The sequence below is a fragment of the Schistocerca cancellata genome, chromosome 3, assembly GCF_023864275.1.
Source record: "Schistocerca cancellata isolate TAMUIC-IGC-003103 chromosome 3, iqSchCanc2.1, whole genome shotgun sequence".
NCBI lineage: Eukaryota > Metazoa > Arthropoda > Insecta > Orthoptera > Acrididae > Schistocerca > Schistocerca cancellata.
Genome location: NC_064628.1, coordinates 284,484,215 through 284,504,490, shown reverse-complemented (window position 1 = coordinate 284,504,490; position 20,276 = coordinate 284,484,215). Strand labels below are relative to the sequence as shown.

Here is a 20,276-nt window from a genome sequence, read left to right as displayed (position 1 = left end):
TCTTTTCATAACTTTAAACACTACAAGCTGGTTCCTGTAGCAAGTAGTAGATAATGTTTCGCTCCCCATAGTTTATCCATGCTACCTTCAGAATATCTTAGAGTGTACAGCGATTAACTTTAACAAAAGCTTCCTAAGTACCTACAAACGCTAAAATTTAGGTACTCTATCTGCGTCTGCTCTGGTCTGGAATCTCATTGAAAGGAGTAGAACTGTCTTCAGTGACGAGTCCCGCTTCGAACTGAGTCCCGTTTACCGGCGATGGCGTGTGTGGAGATGCGCCGGACAGCGGTCGGATACCAGCCTGTCTCTCATCTTCCATACGCCGCGACAACCAAGAGTGATGGGCTGGGTTGTCATTTTCTTTCCTACATCTACATCTACGTGGATACTCTGCAAATCACATTTAAGTGCCTGGCAGATGGTCCCAGCAGGACCCCTTTGGTTGTCATCCCCGGCACCTCTACACCACAGTGGTACGTCGAGGATATGCTACTCCTGATTTTGTTGCTCCTTACGGCAAGCCATCTTGGGCTAACATTTCAGTAGATAAAACCGCACACTGCGATGGTTTCCACTGCTTGTCTTCGCACTTAGCAAACTCTGCCTGCCGACCGAAGTGGCCGCGCGGTTCTGGCGCTGCAGTCTGGAACCGCGAGACCGCTACGGTCGCAGGTTCGAATCCTACCTCGGGCATGGATGTGTGTGATGTCCTTAGGTTAGTTAGGTTTAACTAGTTCTAAGTTCTAGGGGACTGATGACCTCAGCAGTTGGGTCCCATAGTGCTCAGAGCCATTTTTGAAACTCTGCCTTGGCCAGCAAGATCATGGGATCTCTCGCCAATTGAAACGTTTGAAGCATTACGGCCATGGTCCTCCAAACATATCGGGAGTTTGACGATCTAGCGCGCCAATTGGACAGATTTGGCACGGTATCCCTACGGAGGACATCCGACAACTCCAAGCCGAAAAACTGGTTGCTTGATAGCCAGAGGTGGTCCAATGCATTATTGACTTACATTGTGAAGCTATTTCTCTTGAACAAATCATCCAATTGTTCTGAAATTGTAATCATTTGTTTGTCTGTACATGTACATCACTTCAACAGATTCCTGTTCCATTCGGTCAGTTACCTGTTTACCTATAGAATACAAGATTGATAATGGTAGAAAAGGTGTAGTCTTTCGTCTTTTTCCTCTCTTCTTCACACAAACATCATTCAGCCAAGTACAGTCGTTATAACAAAGGATTGTTACTGTTAGTACTGAGAGCCTAGAGCGTGAGTCAGAATTAGAAATGTTTCTAATTTAAATGTTCATTTAACTATTCTCAGGTAAAGTAAGCTAAATAAGTATAAAATTAAATGGATGTTTATGTATGTTAGTTACCTAAATGTTTTCACGGCAGGCTGGATCGTTGATAGTTGGTTCTGTTCTTCAGTCTATCCTGTGTAAGCTTCCTTATCTCCAAATAACTACTGCAACCCACATATATTTGAATCCGTTTATTGTACTCGAATCTTGGTATCCCTCTACAATTTTTACCACCAACACCACCAACACCGATACTAAACTGACGACACCTCGATGTTTCTGAATGTGTGGTATCAAGCGATTCCTTCTTTTATTAAAGCTATGCTATAAATTTCTTTCCTTCCCAGTTATATCCAGTACCTCCTCATTAGTTACGTAATCTACCCATCTAATCGTCAGCATTCTTCTGTAGCACCAATTTCAAAAGCTTCTATTCTCTGCTTGTTGAAACTGCTTATCGTCCATGTTTCACTTCCGTAGGAGACTACACTTGAGACAAATCCTTTCAGGAAAGACTTCCTCACACTTCAATAGACGTCAACGAATCTCTCTTCTTCAGAAACACATTTCTTGCCATTTCCAGTCTACATTTTATGTCCTCTCTACTTTGGCCATCATCAGTTACTTTGCTGCTCATATAGCAAAAATCGTCTACTACCTTTATTGACTCGTTTCCTAACATAATTTCCTCAACGTCGCCTGATTTAGTTAGACTACATTCCATTACCTTACTTTTGCTTTTTCTAATGTTCATTTTATATCCTCCTTTCAAGACAATGTCCAAAGTGTTCAACTGTACTTGCTATCTCTGACAGGATTACTCACCAACAAACCTCAAAATATTTATTTCTTCTCCCTGAACTTTAATTTCCTTCTCAATATTTTAGTAACTCAGGAGGTAGCAGCATTGTCCTTAAACGGCAAGTTTTCTTTCAGGTGGTTTTAAAGCACACTGCCGGAAAAAATTAGTATACCTCGAAAAACGACGTCGTTTTTGATCCGACGACGGATGCCACCTGGGAGATGGTAGATGTAGTAATAATGGTTTCAACGTCGTCCGCCAACATATACTGTAGCGGCATAGCTACCAGAACTCCATTAGTGTCTAGCCTGTAATAGGGATTGCTCACAGCCATACGGCTCAGTGTGATGCAATTGTGAAACAAGCAGGCAACCACTTTGCAGAGTCGCATTCATGCTTCCTACAGGCAACTGAGTGAGTTTGGAAGTGGTCAAATTGTGGTCCTCTGCGTGGCGGGATGGGCCTTTCGGAGAATTACCACACAAGCTGCGTGCAGCAATGTTGGCATCAGTGGTCACGTGAGCATTTCCACATCCGTAGACGAGTTCTGGACGTCCACGTAGCACAGACGCCCACCAGGATAGTCGTGTTGTAAGGGCAGCAGTGGCCGGTCGTACAGATAACAAAGCTTGTCAGTCCAGACGTGTCAACACAAGCTGTTGCCAACCGGTTATCAGCTGGACTGTGGGCACCCACACCTCTAGCCCCTCTTCTACTCACCCCACAGCATCGACTTGCACTGCGCGAATGGTGCCGTCAGAGGGTCACTTGGCAGACGGAATGGCGCGCCGTGGTATTCAGCGATGAAAGCAGTTTGTGCCTGCACGCAACTGATGATCATTTGCGCGTACGACGTAGATTTGGTGAACACTGTCTCGTAGAGTGCATTCGTCCGAGACACACTGACCCCATTCCGAGGCCTTATGGCCTGGCGTGCGATAACCTACGACTCTCGTTCACTGTGTTTCTGGAAGAGACGCTAACCAGTGCTCGGTACGTTCCATTCTTGCAACAGGAACGTGATATGTGGTTCCAACAGGATAATGCTTACCCTCAAACTGTTCGCGTAACCCAACGTGCTTTTCAAGACGTGCAGAACTTCCCTGGCCAGTACAGCTTCGGATCTTCTGCAATCGAGCACGCATGGGGTATGATAGGACGAGAAGTGACTCGTGCGGCTCGTCCACCAACAACTCTTACAGAACTATTTGAACAGGTCGGCCAGGAGTGGCACAACGTATCCCAGAACAGCATTCTCCATCTGTACAATCGACTGGATGCCAAAGTCAGCGCCTGCATTACAGCCCGTGGAAGTTACACCACATACTAATATTGGTGTTTCAGTATGGGTCGATAAACCTCAGAAACGATAGTGCTATTGATTTGTGAATGTAGTCATATCACGTATTCCATATGCACTATTGCGACAATAAAACTTGAGTGAATTGGAAACCTCTAAAAGGGTGTACCAATTTTTTTCCCTGGCCGTGTATAATGTTAAGTGATATTCGCTTCCATATGTGAGGGCCTGATTTCGATCCCAGAAAATATCGGCTGTTTTTCCTCGGTGGGAAGACAGTAAGTGGGACCATATCAGAGTCGGGAAGCCAGCTGTGGAACTTCTTTAAAGAAAAGTAACGGACTCATTTTGAAAAGGCAGTGTTGACATATTGATAAATATTACTCATTCAGGAGAAACCGCAACATTCATTCTGTAGCACTAAATGGAAGAACGATTTGCTATTGGTAACTCTTCGGTAAGGATTCTACAGAGAGATGTACACTATTCAGCAGTTTCCATATTCAGTAGGTTTCCTGTGAATCTGAAAAACGTAAGTGACCCCAAGTCCAAATCTAAGTTGAAAGGCTGCCTCGTGTCCTACTACTCCTGTTGTGTACTGGAGTTGAGAACTTTTATATGTAATATGTTTCTTACTCGGGGTTTATAAATTGTTCAGTTTCTTTTGTCTATAACTTTGCTAATCACCATTCTGTAAACTACGACTGAGAGGTTCGGACCAACTTTCCTGGATACGAAGGGACATGGAAAATAAATAAAAAATAAAATGAGACTAACAGCTAAGGCAGTGATGTTCTACGAGAAGTCTCCACAGTCTTCCAATAAGGCCCTACGAGGAAGATGAAGTAGCAGTCAGTGGGCATAGTTGCATATCAAGTCGGCGGGGACTAAAATTCGTGTTTTTCAGTTTTTTACATAATTCATTGGTAATAGCATTTACACTGAGGAAGCTACCTGCACTAAAGCCAATTTGGAAAAGTCTTGTTAATAACATAAATTTTGATGAACACATTACGGCATTAATTGAGGTAACTAGCAAAATGTCATAATTCCATGCCAAAAACAAGAAGCTACTCTAAATCTTGTGGTTTTCTTAAGCTACGCTTTTCTTCCGATTAGTCACCCAGGTACTTACCCTTAGGGGATCAGTAGTCATTAGTGTGACCTGGTGGCCTCTCTTGACGAGCTCGAGAGCTATCAGCCGGAAAGGGAGCTGGTGGCTGATGGAGGGCGTGGGGATGATGCCCAGAATCCTGGCCGAGTTTGCCATTCGGGCTGCCATAGTCAACAGCAAGAACAGAGTTGCGAAGTTCGTCATTGTGGGTATGTCAACTTATACCTGCAAACACCAGCACAGTTCCAGTGTAATGCTACATAGATGCATACGACAACAAAATACTGTATTAATGATCACAGGAGAGGTAAACTACGACTGAGAGGTTCGGACCAACTTTCCTGGATCCGAAGGGACATGGAAAATAAATAAAAAATAAAATGAGACTAACAGCTAAGGCAGTGATGTTCTACGAGAAGTCTCCACAGTCTTCCAATAAGGCCCTACGAGGAAGATGAAGTAGCAGTCAGTGGGCATAGTTGCATATCAAGTCGACAGAAGGCGTATTGTAATTTAGCTTAAGTATATGCACCTTCATAAAACTGTAAAATTATTTCCATTATTTGACACATAGGCTCAGAGAAGGGCCAGCCGGGGTGGCCGAGCGGTTCTAGACGCTACAGTCTGAAACCGCGCGACCGCTACGGTGCGAATCCTGCCTCGGGCATGGATGTGTGTGATGACCTTAGGTTAGTTAGGTTTAAGTAGTTCTAAGTTCTAGGGGACTCATGACCTCAGAAGTCAAGTCCCATAGTGCTCAGAGCCATTTGAACCATTTTGTTCAGAGAAGCACGCGAGCACTCAGATGTGAAATGAATCCGCTACCAAGCTCGCAAGCGATGTAGTGATACTCAATGTAGTGATACTCTTATAGGACGTGATGGGTGGGATCAGGCTTAGTGACACAGTGGTCAAGGATTGAGATCATCTCGACTGCCAGAAATCCAGTGCGTTTAGAATAGGTAGTCACTCACTTACGGTGCAATTTAAGAAAGTATGACATTGTCAGTATTCATACGGACATTGATTTTGAACAATGGTTCATTGACAATTCACACAGGACAACAGATGTTGAAAAAACAGGTGTTAGCACAATTAAAATAAAAACTGAATGGAAAGTCCAATAGTTTGATGTATGTGTATTTATTTAAGTCGCTTAACGACCCATACAACCGGTTTCGCAACTTCTAAGTTGCATCTTCTGGTGTATATCTGTACAATTTTTTTTTTTTTTAAATTGATGCCTTGATGATGGGGAATTGAAGTTATCTTAGATATCTTTAAGTACTGAATGAACATACTTAACCATGGAAAACTAGATGCGTAACATTTTTTCCTTGGTTAAGTCTGTGCATTCAGCACTATAAGATATCTCAGATACCTTAAGTTATCAAAGCATTAATCTGAAAAATTTCCTGTGGACATATGCACCAGAAGAGTTGCGGAACAGATTGTATGGGTCTCTAAGCGACTTAAATAAATTCACCTAGAGCGACTTTTCATTGTTTTATATTCTAACAGTTTTAACTCCCATTTTTTTAAAACATTTGTTGTACGGTGTGAACTGTCAGTCAGTCATGCATAACTGTTATAACTATGGCTGCCCCAGTTAAAAATAAAATATATCTGTTTGAGCAGTGGATCCAAACCATAGAGAAGATTGCCGTAGCTATGAGGGACAAAGGGAAGGTATCGAATACAAGTTCACAAATACACGCGTCCCAAGGTAGAGACGATGTTACAATGTGCAGTACACTTCTGTGGGCAACACGGCGCATGTTAGCCTAGAGCAGGACGAATGGTTAAAAGCCAGCATTAATGTGTGATTTCAGTGCCTGCACGCCTCGGACGGCCTCTGCGTGTACGACACATCTCACGTGCTTCACAAGTAGAAGCTCAGAGCCCTGGAGACATTCCGTAGAAGAGGCAGTATTGACCGATATTGACGTGTTGCGCGCCATCCTAATGCGGAAGTGGGCTGGAACACTACAAGGTTGGCCGTACTGTCGAAGTTATAGGAACACAGGCAGTTTTCTCGTAATTACGTGTGGCGTGTAAGGCGCAGTTGAGGGACGACCGGTTCTGCTGCGTAGTCGTCATCTATCTCCGCCAGTCATGTTAAGCTGGTATAGCGATTTGGCTGACATATCACTGGGAGTTTTCCAACACATCTTCTAAGGCTAAGTTCGCCTCACGCCTTGGCAGACGTGAAACAGCAGTACTATGCTAGCGACAACAGTTCGGTTTCCTTGCTTACTTCATGTGTGCGGAAGACGTAAAATCTAAACTCCTCTCTGCAAAATTAATGACTAATCGTCTCCATGGGGCGGCCGGAGTGGCCGAGCGGTTCTAGGCGCTTCAGTCTTGAACGGCGCGACTGCTACGGCCACAGGTTCGAATCCTGCCTCGGGAATGGATGTTTGTGATGTCTTTAGGTTATTTAGGTTTAAGTAGTTACTTAGTTTACTAAGTTTAAGTAGTTCTACGTTCTACGGGACTGATGACCACAGAAGTTAAGTCTCATAGTGCTCAGAGCCATTTCAACATTTTTTCGTCTCCATGGACGGTGGCGATGGCGACGACAGAAATAGTGAACTGAACAGCGGTAACAGCTCGGTGCAAGATGAAGATGACGAGACGGCAAGACCTGAGGAGAACTCACAGAGCCGGCCGGAGTGGCCGTGCGGTTCTGGCCGCTACAGTCTGGAGCCGAGCGACCGCTACGGTCGCAGGTGCGAATCCTGGCTCGGGCATGGATGTGTGTGATGTCCTTAGGTTAGTTAGGTTTAAGTAGTTCTAAGTTCTAGGGGACTGATGACCTCAGATGTTAAGTCCCATAGTGCTCAGAGCCATTTAAACCAAATACATCATAAACTACAGTAGACTAAAAGCAGAAAGTTGCTCTGCTTAAGGGGCAAACGCTTTAGTTCAGTTTTTCAGAGTAATAACATACAGGCTTATGTTCGGTCTTTCATGACGGCGTGACGAGGTATCACCCAAGATGGGGACTTTACTGTGTCTGTAGAAGAAAGTTTGGACATAACCAGTGCAGCGTACCTATAGTAAAAGTGAAACGCTGCACCAGACCCATTACAGTAGGACATCAAAAAGCCTATCCCAGTACTTTGCTAACAGTGAAGTCCTCCCACCCCCCACCTCCACCCCCTCCAAAAGAGGAAAAAGAAAGAAAAAATCAGGCTACATTTCTATTCATGGAGTAAGGCGCCAGGTGAAGCCATTCATACCATCCGTCTTACTAAGCCTGAACTATTTGAGACTTAAACATGGAAGTAATCAGTATCTTAATTGTGGAGGGTTTGATAAGGGTACTGAATATGACTGTGATAAAGACACTCCTCCTACACGCTATACTCGTATGTAAGCAACCTATCAGGAACCGAGCGAGGTGGCGCAGTGGTTAGCACACTGGACTCGCATTCGGGAGGACGACGGTTCAAGCCTGTCTCCAACCATCCTGATTTAGGTTTTCCGTGATTTTCCTAAATCGTTTCAGGCAAATGTCGGGATGGTTCCTTTGAAAGGGCACGGCCGATTGTCTTCCAAATCCTTCCCTAACCCGAGCTTGGGCTCCGTCTCTAATGACCTCGTTGTCGACGGGACGTTAAACACTAACCACCACACCACCACCTAACAGGACTTTCTGTTAAACATCGGAGGATGGTTCGAAGATGGATGAAGATACAAGACACAGTTCGGCTGCACTACTCCCTTGCTTTGTTGGTCTCCCGTTGTTGAGTATCATCGAGTTACTTTCAACAGTGATCTCTGCGATTAATCTGCCAAATCTGTCTTCTTGACGTTAGTCCGACGCAAGATGATGTGCACTGAAGTCCTGCGTTATTAATTTTGAGTTAGTACTGGAACTTACGAGAGTACCCATATGGACTTTAGTTATATCATTATGTGGTGCCCTGAATACAGAAATTATGTCAAAGTCTCCAGTATCTGAGAGAATGGAGACACCTGCGTGTTGAAATTCTGCATGCCTGATTTAAAAGTTTTATTTAGGATCTCATGTGTAATTAGATGCGCTTTTCCTCCATACCAGTCTTCGCACACAATGTTCGATCTGGATATGGCGATATAAGTCAGTAGAGCTAAGCGCGTCCCACTGCGTATATTGCTGTATGCTGCACGTTCATAAATGAAAGTAATCTATTTTTATTACTGCCTATAGAACGTAATTTCCATACCATTATATTGTACGGTAAAACAGCCATTTACCATTGATTTGTCAACTGCCGTTAACGTCGGAGCGAGAATCTTATACATGAGATCTTTCAAGTTGCGCTGCTAGACGTTTGCATACACTCACGAAACATGTCGACTGTAGAAATGTATCCTTCATGCTGTTAGTGCAGCTGAGACTTGGCAACGTGATGGGAGATGTTGGAAATTCTGTTTTCGACCGCCGATTTCCTGGAATGGCTCTCAATTGTGTCTAAATCCATCAGAGTTCCCTTAAACAACGATAATACTCAGAATCATTCACATGTAGGTTGTAAATCAAGTACTGAATTAGTTTTCAGAATCTAAAATGGTCGTTTAGTGTTTAAGCTACAACTGCTCTTATTTTCACGTCACAAGCATTCAGCCTTAATCAACATTTCAGCAATGAGAAAGTCTGTTACGATTGCAGCATCGCGCTCGCCGTGTGCTCCAGCTCTCGTCTCCCAACGCGAAGAATGTGGTGAAAGTTAGGCCAAATTTCACTGGATAACAACAAATTTTCGTCTAGTTTTTCTTTTTTACCTTTCTTTGAGCGAGCTGTAACTCTCAAGAACGAAATTGTAGGAAAGCCTCGAACGCGTTACCACTGATGGTCAGTAGGCTGAACAGGCAGCTGGTGACAATTGCCATCTCTACTAGACTGTGGAAAAACTCATTTATTGTTAGTGAAATTTGGAAATTTGTGGTAAGGACTATGGGACCAAACTGCTGAGGTCATCGATTCCTACGCTTACTCAATACTTATTCTAACTTAAACTAACTTACGCTGAGGACAACACACACACCCATGCCCGAGGGATGACTCGAACCACCGACGGGGGAGTCGCGAACCGTGACAAAACGCCCTAGACCGCACGGCTACCCCGCACGGCCCTTATTAGTGAATTATTATTGTTATTTCAGAAGGCAGAGGCATCCCACTCTGGTGGACTTACAACAAAAGTTGAAGCTAATGAGTTTATATGTTTTCATTAGTTTTTGTATTGTTAGCCACTGGAATTGATCGTTGTTACTCATATCTAACAAAATGTCATCTTTAGTGTGTTACTAAGGTTAAATTAACTTTGCAGGTGAATACGTCTCATACAGAAATGTTATTGTTGTTCTGGTCTTCAGTCCAGAGACTGGTTTGATGCAGCTCTCCATGCTACTCTATCCTGTGCAAGCTTCTTCATCTCCCAGTACCTACTGCAACCTACATCCTTCTGAATCTGTGTAGTGTAGTCATCTCTTGATCTCCCTCTACGATTTTTATCCTCCATGCTGCCCTCCAATAGTAAATTGGTGATTCCTTGATGCCTCAGAATACGTCCTACCAAGCGATCCCTTCTTCTAGTCAAGTTGTGCCACAAATTTCTCTCTCACTAATTCTATTCAATACCTCCTCATTAGTTATCTGATCTACCCATCTAATCTTCAGCGTTCTTCTGTAGCACCGCATTTCGAAAGCTTCTATTCTCTTCTTGTCCAAACTACACTCCTGGAAATTGAAATAAGAACACCGTGAATTCATTGTCCCAGGAAGGGGAAACTTTATTGACACATTCCTGGGGTCAGATACATCACATGATCACACTGACAGAACCACAGGCACATAGACACAGGCAACAGAGCATGCACAATGTCGGCACTAGTACAGTGTATATCCACCTTTCGCAGCAATGCAGGCTGCTATTCTCCCATGGAGACGATCGTAGAGATGCTGGATGTAGTCCTGTGGAACGGCTTGCCATGCCATTCCCACCTGGCGCCTCAGTTGGACCAGCGTTCGTGCTGGACGTGCAGACCGCGTGAGACGACGCTTCATCCAGTCCCAAACATGCTCAATGGGGGACAGATCCGGAGATCTTGCTGGCCAGGGTAGTTGACTTACACCTTCTAGAGCACGTTGGGTGGCACGGGATACATGCGGACGTGCATTGTCCTGTTGGAACAGCAAGTTCCCTTGCCGGTCTAGGAATGGTAGAACGATGGGTTCGATGACGGTTTGGATGTACCGTGCACTATTCAGTGTCCCCTCGACGATCACCAGTGGTGTACGGCCAGTGTAGGAGATCGCTCCCCACACCATGATGCCGGGTGTTGGCCCTGTGTGCCTCGGTCGTATACAGTCCTGATTGTGGCGCTCACCTGCACGGCGCCAAACACGCATACGACCATCATTGGCACCAAGGCAGAAGCGACTCTCATCGCTGAAGACGACACGTCTCCATTCGTCCCTCCATTCACGCCTGTCGCGACACCACTGGAGGCGGGCTGCACGATGTTGGGGCGTGAGCGGAAGACGGCCTAACGGTGTGCGGGACCGTAGCCCAGCTTCATGGAGACGGTTGCGAATGGTCCTCGCCGATACCCCAGGAGCAACAGTGTCCCTAATTTGCTGGGAAGTGGCGGTGCGTTCCCCTACGGCACTGCGTAGGATCCTACGGTCTTGGCGTGCATCCGTGCGTCGCTGCGGTCCGGTCCCAGGTCGACGGGCACGTGCACCTTCCGCCGACCACTGGCGACAACATCGATGTACTGTGAAGACCTCACGCCCCACGTGTTGAGCAATTCGGCGGTACGTCCACCCGGCCTCCCGCATGCCCACTATACGCCCTCGCTCAAAGTCCGTCAACTGCACATACGGTTCACGTCCACGCTGTCGCGGCATGCTACCAGTGTTAAAGACTGCGATGGAGCTCCGTATGCCACGGCAAACTGGCTGACACTGACGGCGGCGGTGCACAAATGCTGCGCAGCTAGCGCCATTCGACGGCCAACACCGCGGTTCCTGGTGTGTCCGCTGTGCCGTGCGTGTGATCATTGCTTGTACAGCCCTCTCGCAGTGTCCGGAGCAAGTATGGTGGGTCTGACACACCGGTGTCAATGTGTTCTTTTTTCCATCTCCAGGAGTGTATTTGTCGTCCATGTTTCACTTCTATACGTGGCTACACTCTATACAAATACTTTCTGAAACGACTTCCTGACACTTAAATCTATACTGGATGTTAACAAATTTCTCTTCTTCAGAGATGCTTTCCTTGCCATTGCCAGTGTACATTTTATATCCTCTCTACTTCGACAATCATCAGTTATTTTGCTCCCAAAATAGCAAAACTCCTTTACTAATTTAAGCGTCTCATTTCCTAATCTAATTCCCTCAGCATCACCCGATTTAATTCGACTACATTCCATTATCATCGTTTTGCTTTTGTTGATGTTCATCTTATATCCTCCTTTCAAGACACTGTCCATTCCGTTCAACTGCTCTTCCAGGTTCTTTGCTGTCTCTGACAGAATTACAATGTCATCGGCGAACCTCAAAGTTTTTATTTCTTCTCCATGGATTTTAATTCCTACTCCGAATTTTGCTTTTGTTTCCTTTACTGCTTGCTCAATATTCAGATTGTGTAACATCGGGGATAGGCTACAACCCTGTCTCACTCCCTTCCCAACCACTGCTTCCCATTCATGCCCCTTGACTCTTATAACTTCCATCCGGTTTCTGTACAAATTGTAAATAGCTTTTCGCTCCCTGTATTTTACCCCTGCCACCTTTAGAATTTGAAAGAGAGTATTCCAGTCAACATTGTTAAAAACTTTCTCTAAGTCTACAAATGCTACAAACGTAGGTTTGCCTTTCCTTAATCTATTTTCTAAGATAAGTCGTAGGGTCAGTATTGCCTCACGAGTTCCACCATTTCTACGGAATCCAAACTGATCTTCCCCGAGGTCGGCTTCTACCAGTTTTTCCATTCGTCTGTAAAGAATTCGTGTTAGTATTTTGCAGCCGTGGCTTATTAAACTGATCGTTCGGTAATTTTCACATCTGTCAACACCAGCTTTCTTTGGGATAGGAATTATTATATTCTTCTTGAAGTCTGAGGGTATTTCGCCTGTCTCATATATCTTGATCACCAATTGGTAGAGTATTGTCAGGGCTGGCTCTCCCAAGGCCGTCAGTAGTTCTAATGGAATGTTGTCTATCCCCGACTTAGATCCTTCAGTGCTCTGTCAAACTCTTCACGCAGTATCTCCCATTTCATATTCATCTACATTCTCTTCCCTTTCCATAATATTGTCCTCAAGAACATCGCCCTTGTTTAGACCCTCTATATACTCCTTCCACCTTTCTGCTTTCCCTTCTTTGCTTAGAACTAGGTTTCCATCTGAGCTATTGATATTCATATTAGTGGTTCTCGTTTCTCCAAAGGTCTCTTTAATTTTCCTGTAGGCAGTATCTATCTTACCGCTAGTGATATATACCTCTAAATACTTACATTTTTCATCAATTAAATTCAATATCTCTTCTGTTACCCAAGAATTTCTAGTAGCCCTCGTCGTTTTACCTACTTGATGCCTTGCTGCCTTCTCTATTTCATCTCTCAAAGCTACCCATTCTTCTTCTACTTTATTTCTTTCCCCAATTTTTATTGGCAATCGTTCCCTAATGCTCTCCCTGAAACTCTCTACAACCTCTGGTTCTGTCAGTTTATGCAGATCCCATCTCCTTAAATTCCCACCTTTTTGCAGTTTCTTCAGTTTTAATCTACAATTCATAACCAATAGATTGTGGTCAGCGTCCACATCTGCCCCTGGAAATGTCTTACAATTTAAAACCTGGTTCCCAAATCTCTGTCTTACCAATATATAATCTACCTGAAACCTTCTAGTATCTTCAGGCTTCTTCCATGTGTACAACCTTCTATGATGATTCTTGAACTAAGTGTTAGCTATGGTTAGTGAGCCCCCAGGAAATGTTTCCCTGTTCCGGTAGTATGAATTATATCTCTCGATAATGGCACAGTATTGGCTACTTCATCTAATACACGACGAGAAAAGACAGGGCCGTTTTCCCATAACATGTCACATAAAATTTCCACTCTAGGCAGTCCCAGACATAAAATAAAAGCGTTACGTTATATTTAATTTGCGTTAGTATTGTATAGACCCTAATGTGTGGTACTGATTTCCGCCACCAAATTTCGTAATGTTAAATGTACATATCGCGCGGTGACTAATCATTAACTCAGGAGATAACGGTATGTTCGGAACTGTGCAATCAATGGTTTGGGTTGGGTTGTTTGGGGGAGGAGACCAGACAGCGAGGTCATCTTTCTCATCGGATTAGGGAGGGACGGGGAAGGAAGTCGGCCGTGCCCTTTCAAAGGAACCATCCCGGTATTTGCCTGGAGCGATTTAGGAAAATCACGGAAAACCTAAATCAGGATACCCGGATGTGGGACTGAACCGTCGTCCTCCCGAATGCGAGTCCAGTGTGCTAGCCACTGCGCCACCTCACTCGGTGTGTGCAATCAATCATCGTTCCGCGAAGTATCCATGACTAGAATAGAAAAGGTAACAGGTGGCGTTCCTGAACCGTCAAAAAATGGTTAAAATGGCTCTAAGCACTATGTTACTTAACTTCTGAGGTCATCATTCCCCTAGAACTTAGAACTACTTAAACCTAACTAACCTAAGGACATCACACACATCCATGTCCGACCTGAACCGTCACTTTGACATGTAGTATGCAGTTCTTTATTGTGTAAATAAGCAAGGAAGAGGAGCGGAGGAAAGAGCTATTAGATACGTATGTCACGACACAAAATAAACTATTATTAGAAACAATGATGTAATGGCCTAAGCGTAAGTAAGAGAGCAAATAGTTTTTAGCGTCGACTAGAATTAATAACAAATCAGAGGGTGAACAAATAACAAACAACAATGAGCCAAACTACTGAGAGTAACGGAGCACATCGACAGCGCTTCCACTCGTATAGAATGGTCAGTACGTCTTTCGTAGGTGAGCACTGGGCGACTGTATGGATGTAGAGGTGGATGGCATGAATACACTCCTGAGAACCTCGTTTTCAATGAAACTGTGTCAAACCTGCCTCGTCTACACATTGATATAGAGTCTGAGAAATTTAGTGAACCGGGTGATGTTTCTGTAGCCTCTGGATGCACGCAGCACAGAGCAGCTCAAAGCAGCGATCAAATCTCTGATAACTTACGGAATAAACGCATGGAAACAAGCAGCGCGCGATCTGATGAAATAAAGAGCACTGCAGCTACTTATATGAAGGCGATTTCAGGAGCTGAAGAGAACGATGTTGCACATGCACCGATGGTGCCAATATGGGCGTCGAAACAGCCTCTGGAGCAACTGGCTGCAGCCTGCACACGTTCAGCCATTTATCTCGCACCGAATGTCTTTGCCAGATGACGTACTCGGCGGCGTCAAAATCGCTGTATCATCGGGAAGAAGCACCTTGCTATCACTGGCTGGTGGAATTGTCAGCTCACGCTAGTTTACGCTCACACATTTATCTTCGCCTGGTTTGGGAATCGTCACCATGACACGGCGAATATTTACAGCTTTCAGTGTAGGGTTACATGACCCATGTTTAGACCACGGCCTCTCATCCCGGAAGTTTTAACTCAGAGTTAACGACGTAATTACTACAACGCTGGATGTTATAACTGAAATGAGAAATTAAGATTATTTTAAAATTTGCCGTTTGCTGTTGTTAAAACAGTGACAGCTAAGAAAGTGATCTAGTAGTTTGCTTACAAATGGCTCTGAGCACTATGGGACTCAACTGCTGAGGTCATTAGTCCCCTAGAACTTAGAACTAGTTAAACCTAACTAACCTAAGGACATCACACACATCCATGCCTGAGGCAGGATTCGAACCTGCGACCGTAGCAGTCTCACGGTTCCAGACTGCAGCGCCAGAACCGCGCGGCCACTTCGGCCGGCATGGTTTGCTTACAGTGTGCCGTTAAGGGTAAAGCTGTGGTGAAGCTTTCATTGGCTGGTAACGTTACTGTTTTCGTAAAAGCTTAACTCGACAACCCTCTCGTTACACTTCTGCTTTTGGTAATCAGGAGCCTTCGCTACAGACTGCTGACTCCTGGTTTACAGAGGTCGTGCTTTCGTCAGTCAAGAAATGTGTGAAGATCGATTAAAATATGTTTTTGTCCCGAGATACAGCGGAACAGTTCGCAAACTGACAGAAAGAGATCACGATGGGGTTTTCAGTAAGATAAAGACATTCTTAGGCGTACTGAGGTCTGTTTCTGTATTATGAGAGGTGGCGGTTTTGTTCGTAATATTTGTCACAGAGAGCATCTTTCCAGAGTACATGCGTAGAAGAGCCTCTTTGAATACCAAAGTTCATGTTGTTGCCACATATTCAAGCCCTGTTGAACTGCGGAATAATTTTATTGTACATATTTATATTTTTAGAAAAGTTCTCAGAATAGAGAGGGTTAGAACTGGGCCGGTGTGTCAATCGGAATGTCAACAAGGTGTACCGCCATTTAATACACTACTGGCGATTAAAATTGCTACACCCGAAGATGACGCGCTACAGACGCGAAATTTAACCGACAGGAAGAAGATGCTGTGATATACAAATGATTAGCTTTTCAGAGCATTCACACAAGGTTGACGCCGGTGGCGACACCTACAACGTGCTGAGATGAGGAAAGTTGCCAACCGATTTCTCATACACAAACAGCAGTTGACCTGCGTTGCCTGGTGAAACGTTGTTGTCATTCCTTGCGTAAGGAGGAGAAATACCTACCATCACGTTTCCGACTTTGACAAAGGTCGGATTGTAGCCTATCGCGATTGCGGTTTATCGTATCGCGACATTGCTGCTCGCATTGGTCGAGATCCAATGACTGTTAGCAGAATATGGAATTGCTGGGTTCAGGAGGGTAATACGGAACGCCGTACTGGATCCCAACGGCCTCGTATCACTAGCAGTCGAGATGACAGGCATCTTATCCGCATGACTGTAACGGATCGTGCAGCCACGTCTCGATCCCTAAGTCAACAGATGGTGACGTCTGCAAAACAACAACCATCTGCACGAACAGTTCGACGATGTTTGCAGCAGCATTGACTATCAGCTCGGCAGCCATGGCTGCGGTTACCCTTGACGCTGCATCACAGACAGGAGCGCCTGCGATGGTGTACTCAACGACAAACCTGGGTGCACGAATAACAAAACGTCATTTTTTTCGGATGAATCCAGGTTCTGTTCACAGCATCATGATGGTCGCATCCGTGTTTGGCGACATCGAGGTGAACGCACATTCTAAGCGTGTATTCGTCATCGCCATACTGGCGTATCACCCGGCGAGATCGTATGGGGTAGCATTGGTTACACGTCTCGGTCACCTCTTGTTCGCGTTGACGGCACTTTGAACAGTGGACGTTACACTTCAGATGTGTTACGACCCGTGGCTCTACCCTTCATTCGATCCCTGCGAAACCTTACGTTTCAGCAGGATAATGCACGACGGCATGTTGCAGGTCCTGTACGGGCCTTTCTGGATACAGAAAATGTTCGACTGCTGCGCTGGCCAGCACATTCGCCAGATCTCTCACCAATCGAAAACGTCTGGTCAATGGTGGCCGAGCAACTGGCTAGTCACAATACGCCAGTCACTACTCTTGATGAACTGTGGTATCGTGTTGAAGCTGCATGGGCAGCTGTACCTGTACACGCCATCCAAGCTCTGTTTGACTCAATGCCTAGGCGTATCAAGACCGTTATTACGGCCAGAAGCGGTTGTTCTGGGTACTGAATTCTGAGGATCTATGCACCCAAACTGCGTGAAAATGTAATCATATGTCAGTTCTAGTATAATATATTTGTCCAATGAATACCCGTTTATCATCTGCATTTCTTCTTGGTGTAGCAATTTTAATGGCCAGTAGTGTATCTTATGTTTTGACTATTAGAACATTGTCAGTTTAATCACTTCTTAATATACATGAACTCAGGAAAGCATCACATCACTCTTTTCCCCTTTCTTTGTAAAGTACTGAATGTTTTATATTCAAATTACAGTACTTGTAAACGACAGTTAATTTCATTGTAGATATACTGATATTTTCTAGTTCTCATTGTGTCAGTCGTTTATGATTAATACACAACTACATCACACACATTCCACACACCACATTTGCGTATTCAAAAGTTTTAATGTACGGTTATCTTGATATGTATTGCAGATTGCGTGATTCGATTATTTGTGAATGGTTTAATGAAGCTTGGCCCCCTCGCATTGCATCTAGCAACATTTGTTTATGTCATATCAAAAGCAGCATGATCTCTTTCAACTCTTTTTGTTACAGATGAGTATAGTCAAGGTAGGCATGCACTGCGGAATAGAGCTACGTTTCCGTTGTTGCACAGGTAAGTCATATCATTCTTAGAGCCATGATCATACTTTGTTTAGTGCCTTTAAGGAATGATGAGTTTTTATTCATTTTTCACAGGTTGAGATTACCTTAAGCTGTAGTGCTTGTTTATCCTGTATGTATATCAGTTATAGTTGTTGGGTCAAACATCCTATCGTATTCAGAGCATTGTGTTAAAAAATGTGTTGCTCTGTACTAGAAGCAGTGGATAGGTACACTGTATATTGAATGATTAGTTCAATAATGGTGCAATAATCTTTCACGGCTACGTATGTGGAAGTTGGTTTGGTTTGGTCAACATACATAGCTATGTTGTACAATTAAAATATTGTATAAATGTTCCACATTAGAAGTTTAAATTCAAAAATTAAGTGTGAAGTTAATATAGTCACATCTGGAAGGTCCGACTTGTACGCTTCACAGAGATTACACAAACCGTATAAAACTATAGATACTGGAAGTTTAATATAGTCCCTTCAACCGTGTTTCGTAGAATTTCGTGTGAGAAAATGGCACTCCGGGTTTCGTACAAGCGATGCTTTATAATTGCATTTTGATTTGAGTATAGAAGCGTTTTTGCCTCAAGGAAATTTATTGTATTCTAACCTAGAACATGCTGAAGAATTCTCCAGTAAACCGACGTTAACGATATTGCTCTGTAACTTTGCTGATCCGTTCTCTTACCCTTCTTATGCACGGTAGCTGCCTGCACTTTTTTCTATTAGAGATAATTCCGCGCTCCTAAGCGAAGACTTTCTTTCAGTGATTTTACAATTTTACAGCGGAATCAGGTGGATCTTAAAAATATGTGGTGATTAGGTTGAGATCACTAGGGTGGTTGCGGGCGTTCGGATAACTTCGCAGTCAAATTCAGAAAGGTTTAAATGTCTCTGAGCACTATGGGACTTAACATCAGAGATCATCAGTCCCATAGACTTAGAACTACTTAAACCTAACTAACGTAAGGACATCATACACATCCATGCCCGAGGCAGGATTCGAATGTGCGACCGTAGCAGCAGCACGGATCTTGACCGAAGCGCCTAGAACCGCTCGGCCACAGCGGCCGGCTTTAACTTCGCAGTCAGACTCAATTTCAATCTCAATAGACATAATATTTTGCCGGTCGCAATAAACGCTCCCCTCTTTTGATGTCCGACCTCTCTTTTATATAAGCGTTCCACGCCGCGTTAAAGATTTCGGATCTCTCTACTTTCAGTTTCACTCATCTCTATTGCTACACGCAGATTCCGTACTAGGGCTGCTGATCGCATAATCTGATTAGGCCACACGTACACAACTTTGGAAGCTGTATCACGCCGTTATGTCACAGATTAGCACGTGTCTTGAAAGCGCGCACAGTCACCGTGTGATTTCTTAATTCAGAAGGAACTGGCTAAGATAAGAAATTCGTTGTCATTCGTCTTGTGATAACTCTCTCTTGGCGGGGGGTGGGGGGTGGGAGCAGTATGACTCACGACAATGTTGCACCATTTTTATTTTGCTCTAGAAAGAGAATTGTGAAAATACCTAAAATATTTTTATTGCATTGTCCATCGCGAGACAAGATGATTGCTCGGACACACGTTTTTCTTGCTTTCCCAAAAGTAGCACCTGCCCTTACTGAAGTTTCAGTGTTGTGTATTAACACTAATTATCTACTGCAGGAGCTTGGAACGGGTACACGTAGAGACTGTTTGTGCCGTTGATGACGCCAAAAGTGAGTGTTTAAGATGATATCGTTGCCAGATGCAGACGATTTCTCGAATGTCCTCATCGAGGCATATACCACTATTAATAGTATATATGCAGACTGAAACGACGAACGAAAATTAGTATCAAAGCCGCGTTTCGGATTGGGTCCCCTGCTCACTACGCATGTGTGCTGACAACTACACCAGTCTGACACAGTGCTTTTGAACAAACGAGTGGACTACCCTAGCATGCCTCCCTCCACAGTCCAAATTCCCACTCACGACTGAGACCACTTGCCATTCCCCCTAAACTCTATGAGAACTGTAGAGGCTCTCCAACTGTATTGAAATAACGTCTCTTCATCGAATGAAACGGTGTCCTGCCTGAAACTCAGGTACAGACACTTTAATCAAATGAAACTATATGGCTACAGAGACCTTTTCAAGTCTCAACCATTTATGATTTGTATATGCAGACTGAAGCGACTAATTAAAATTTACCAAAGCCAGGATTCAAACGGGTGACCTCACTAGGCAGATATACTAACCTCTACGGCACCCTGGCACATTGACTTTGCACAATTGCGCTGACAAC

At 44.3% G+C, this 20,276-nt stretch overlaps 1 protein-coding gene across 1 annotated transcript in view; it reads right to left on the bottom strand.

Moving 5' to 3' along the window:
* Positions 1–14,910, bottom strand: part of LOC126174956 (UDP-glycosyltransferase UGT5-like) — a 32,279-nt gene extending 17,369 nt beyond the window's left edge. The window contains exons 1-2 of the mRNA XM_049921422.1: positions 14,779–14,910; positions 4,550–4,753 (exon numbers count right to left, since the gene is read on the bottom strand). Of these exons, the coding sequence (XP_049777379.1) occupies positions 4,550–4,732 (183 nt within the window). The 5' untranslated portion in view covers positions 4,733–4,753; positions 14,779–14,910. The remainder of the gene's footprint in view (positions 1–4,549; positions 4,754–14,778) is intronic.
* Between the last annotated feature and the right edge of the window lie 5,366 nt (positions 14,911–20,276).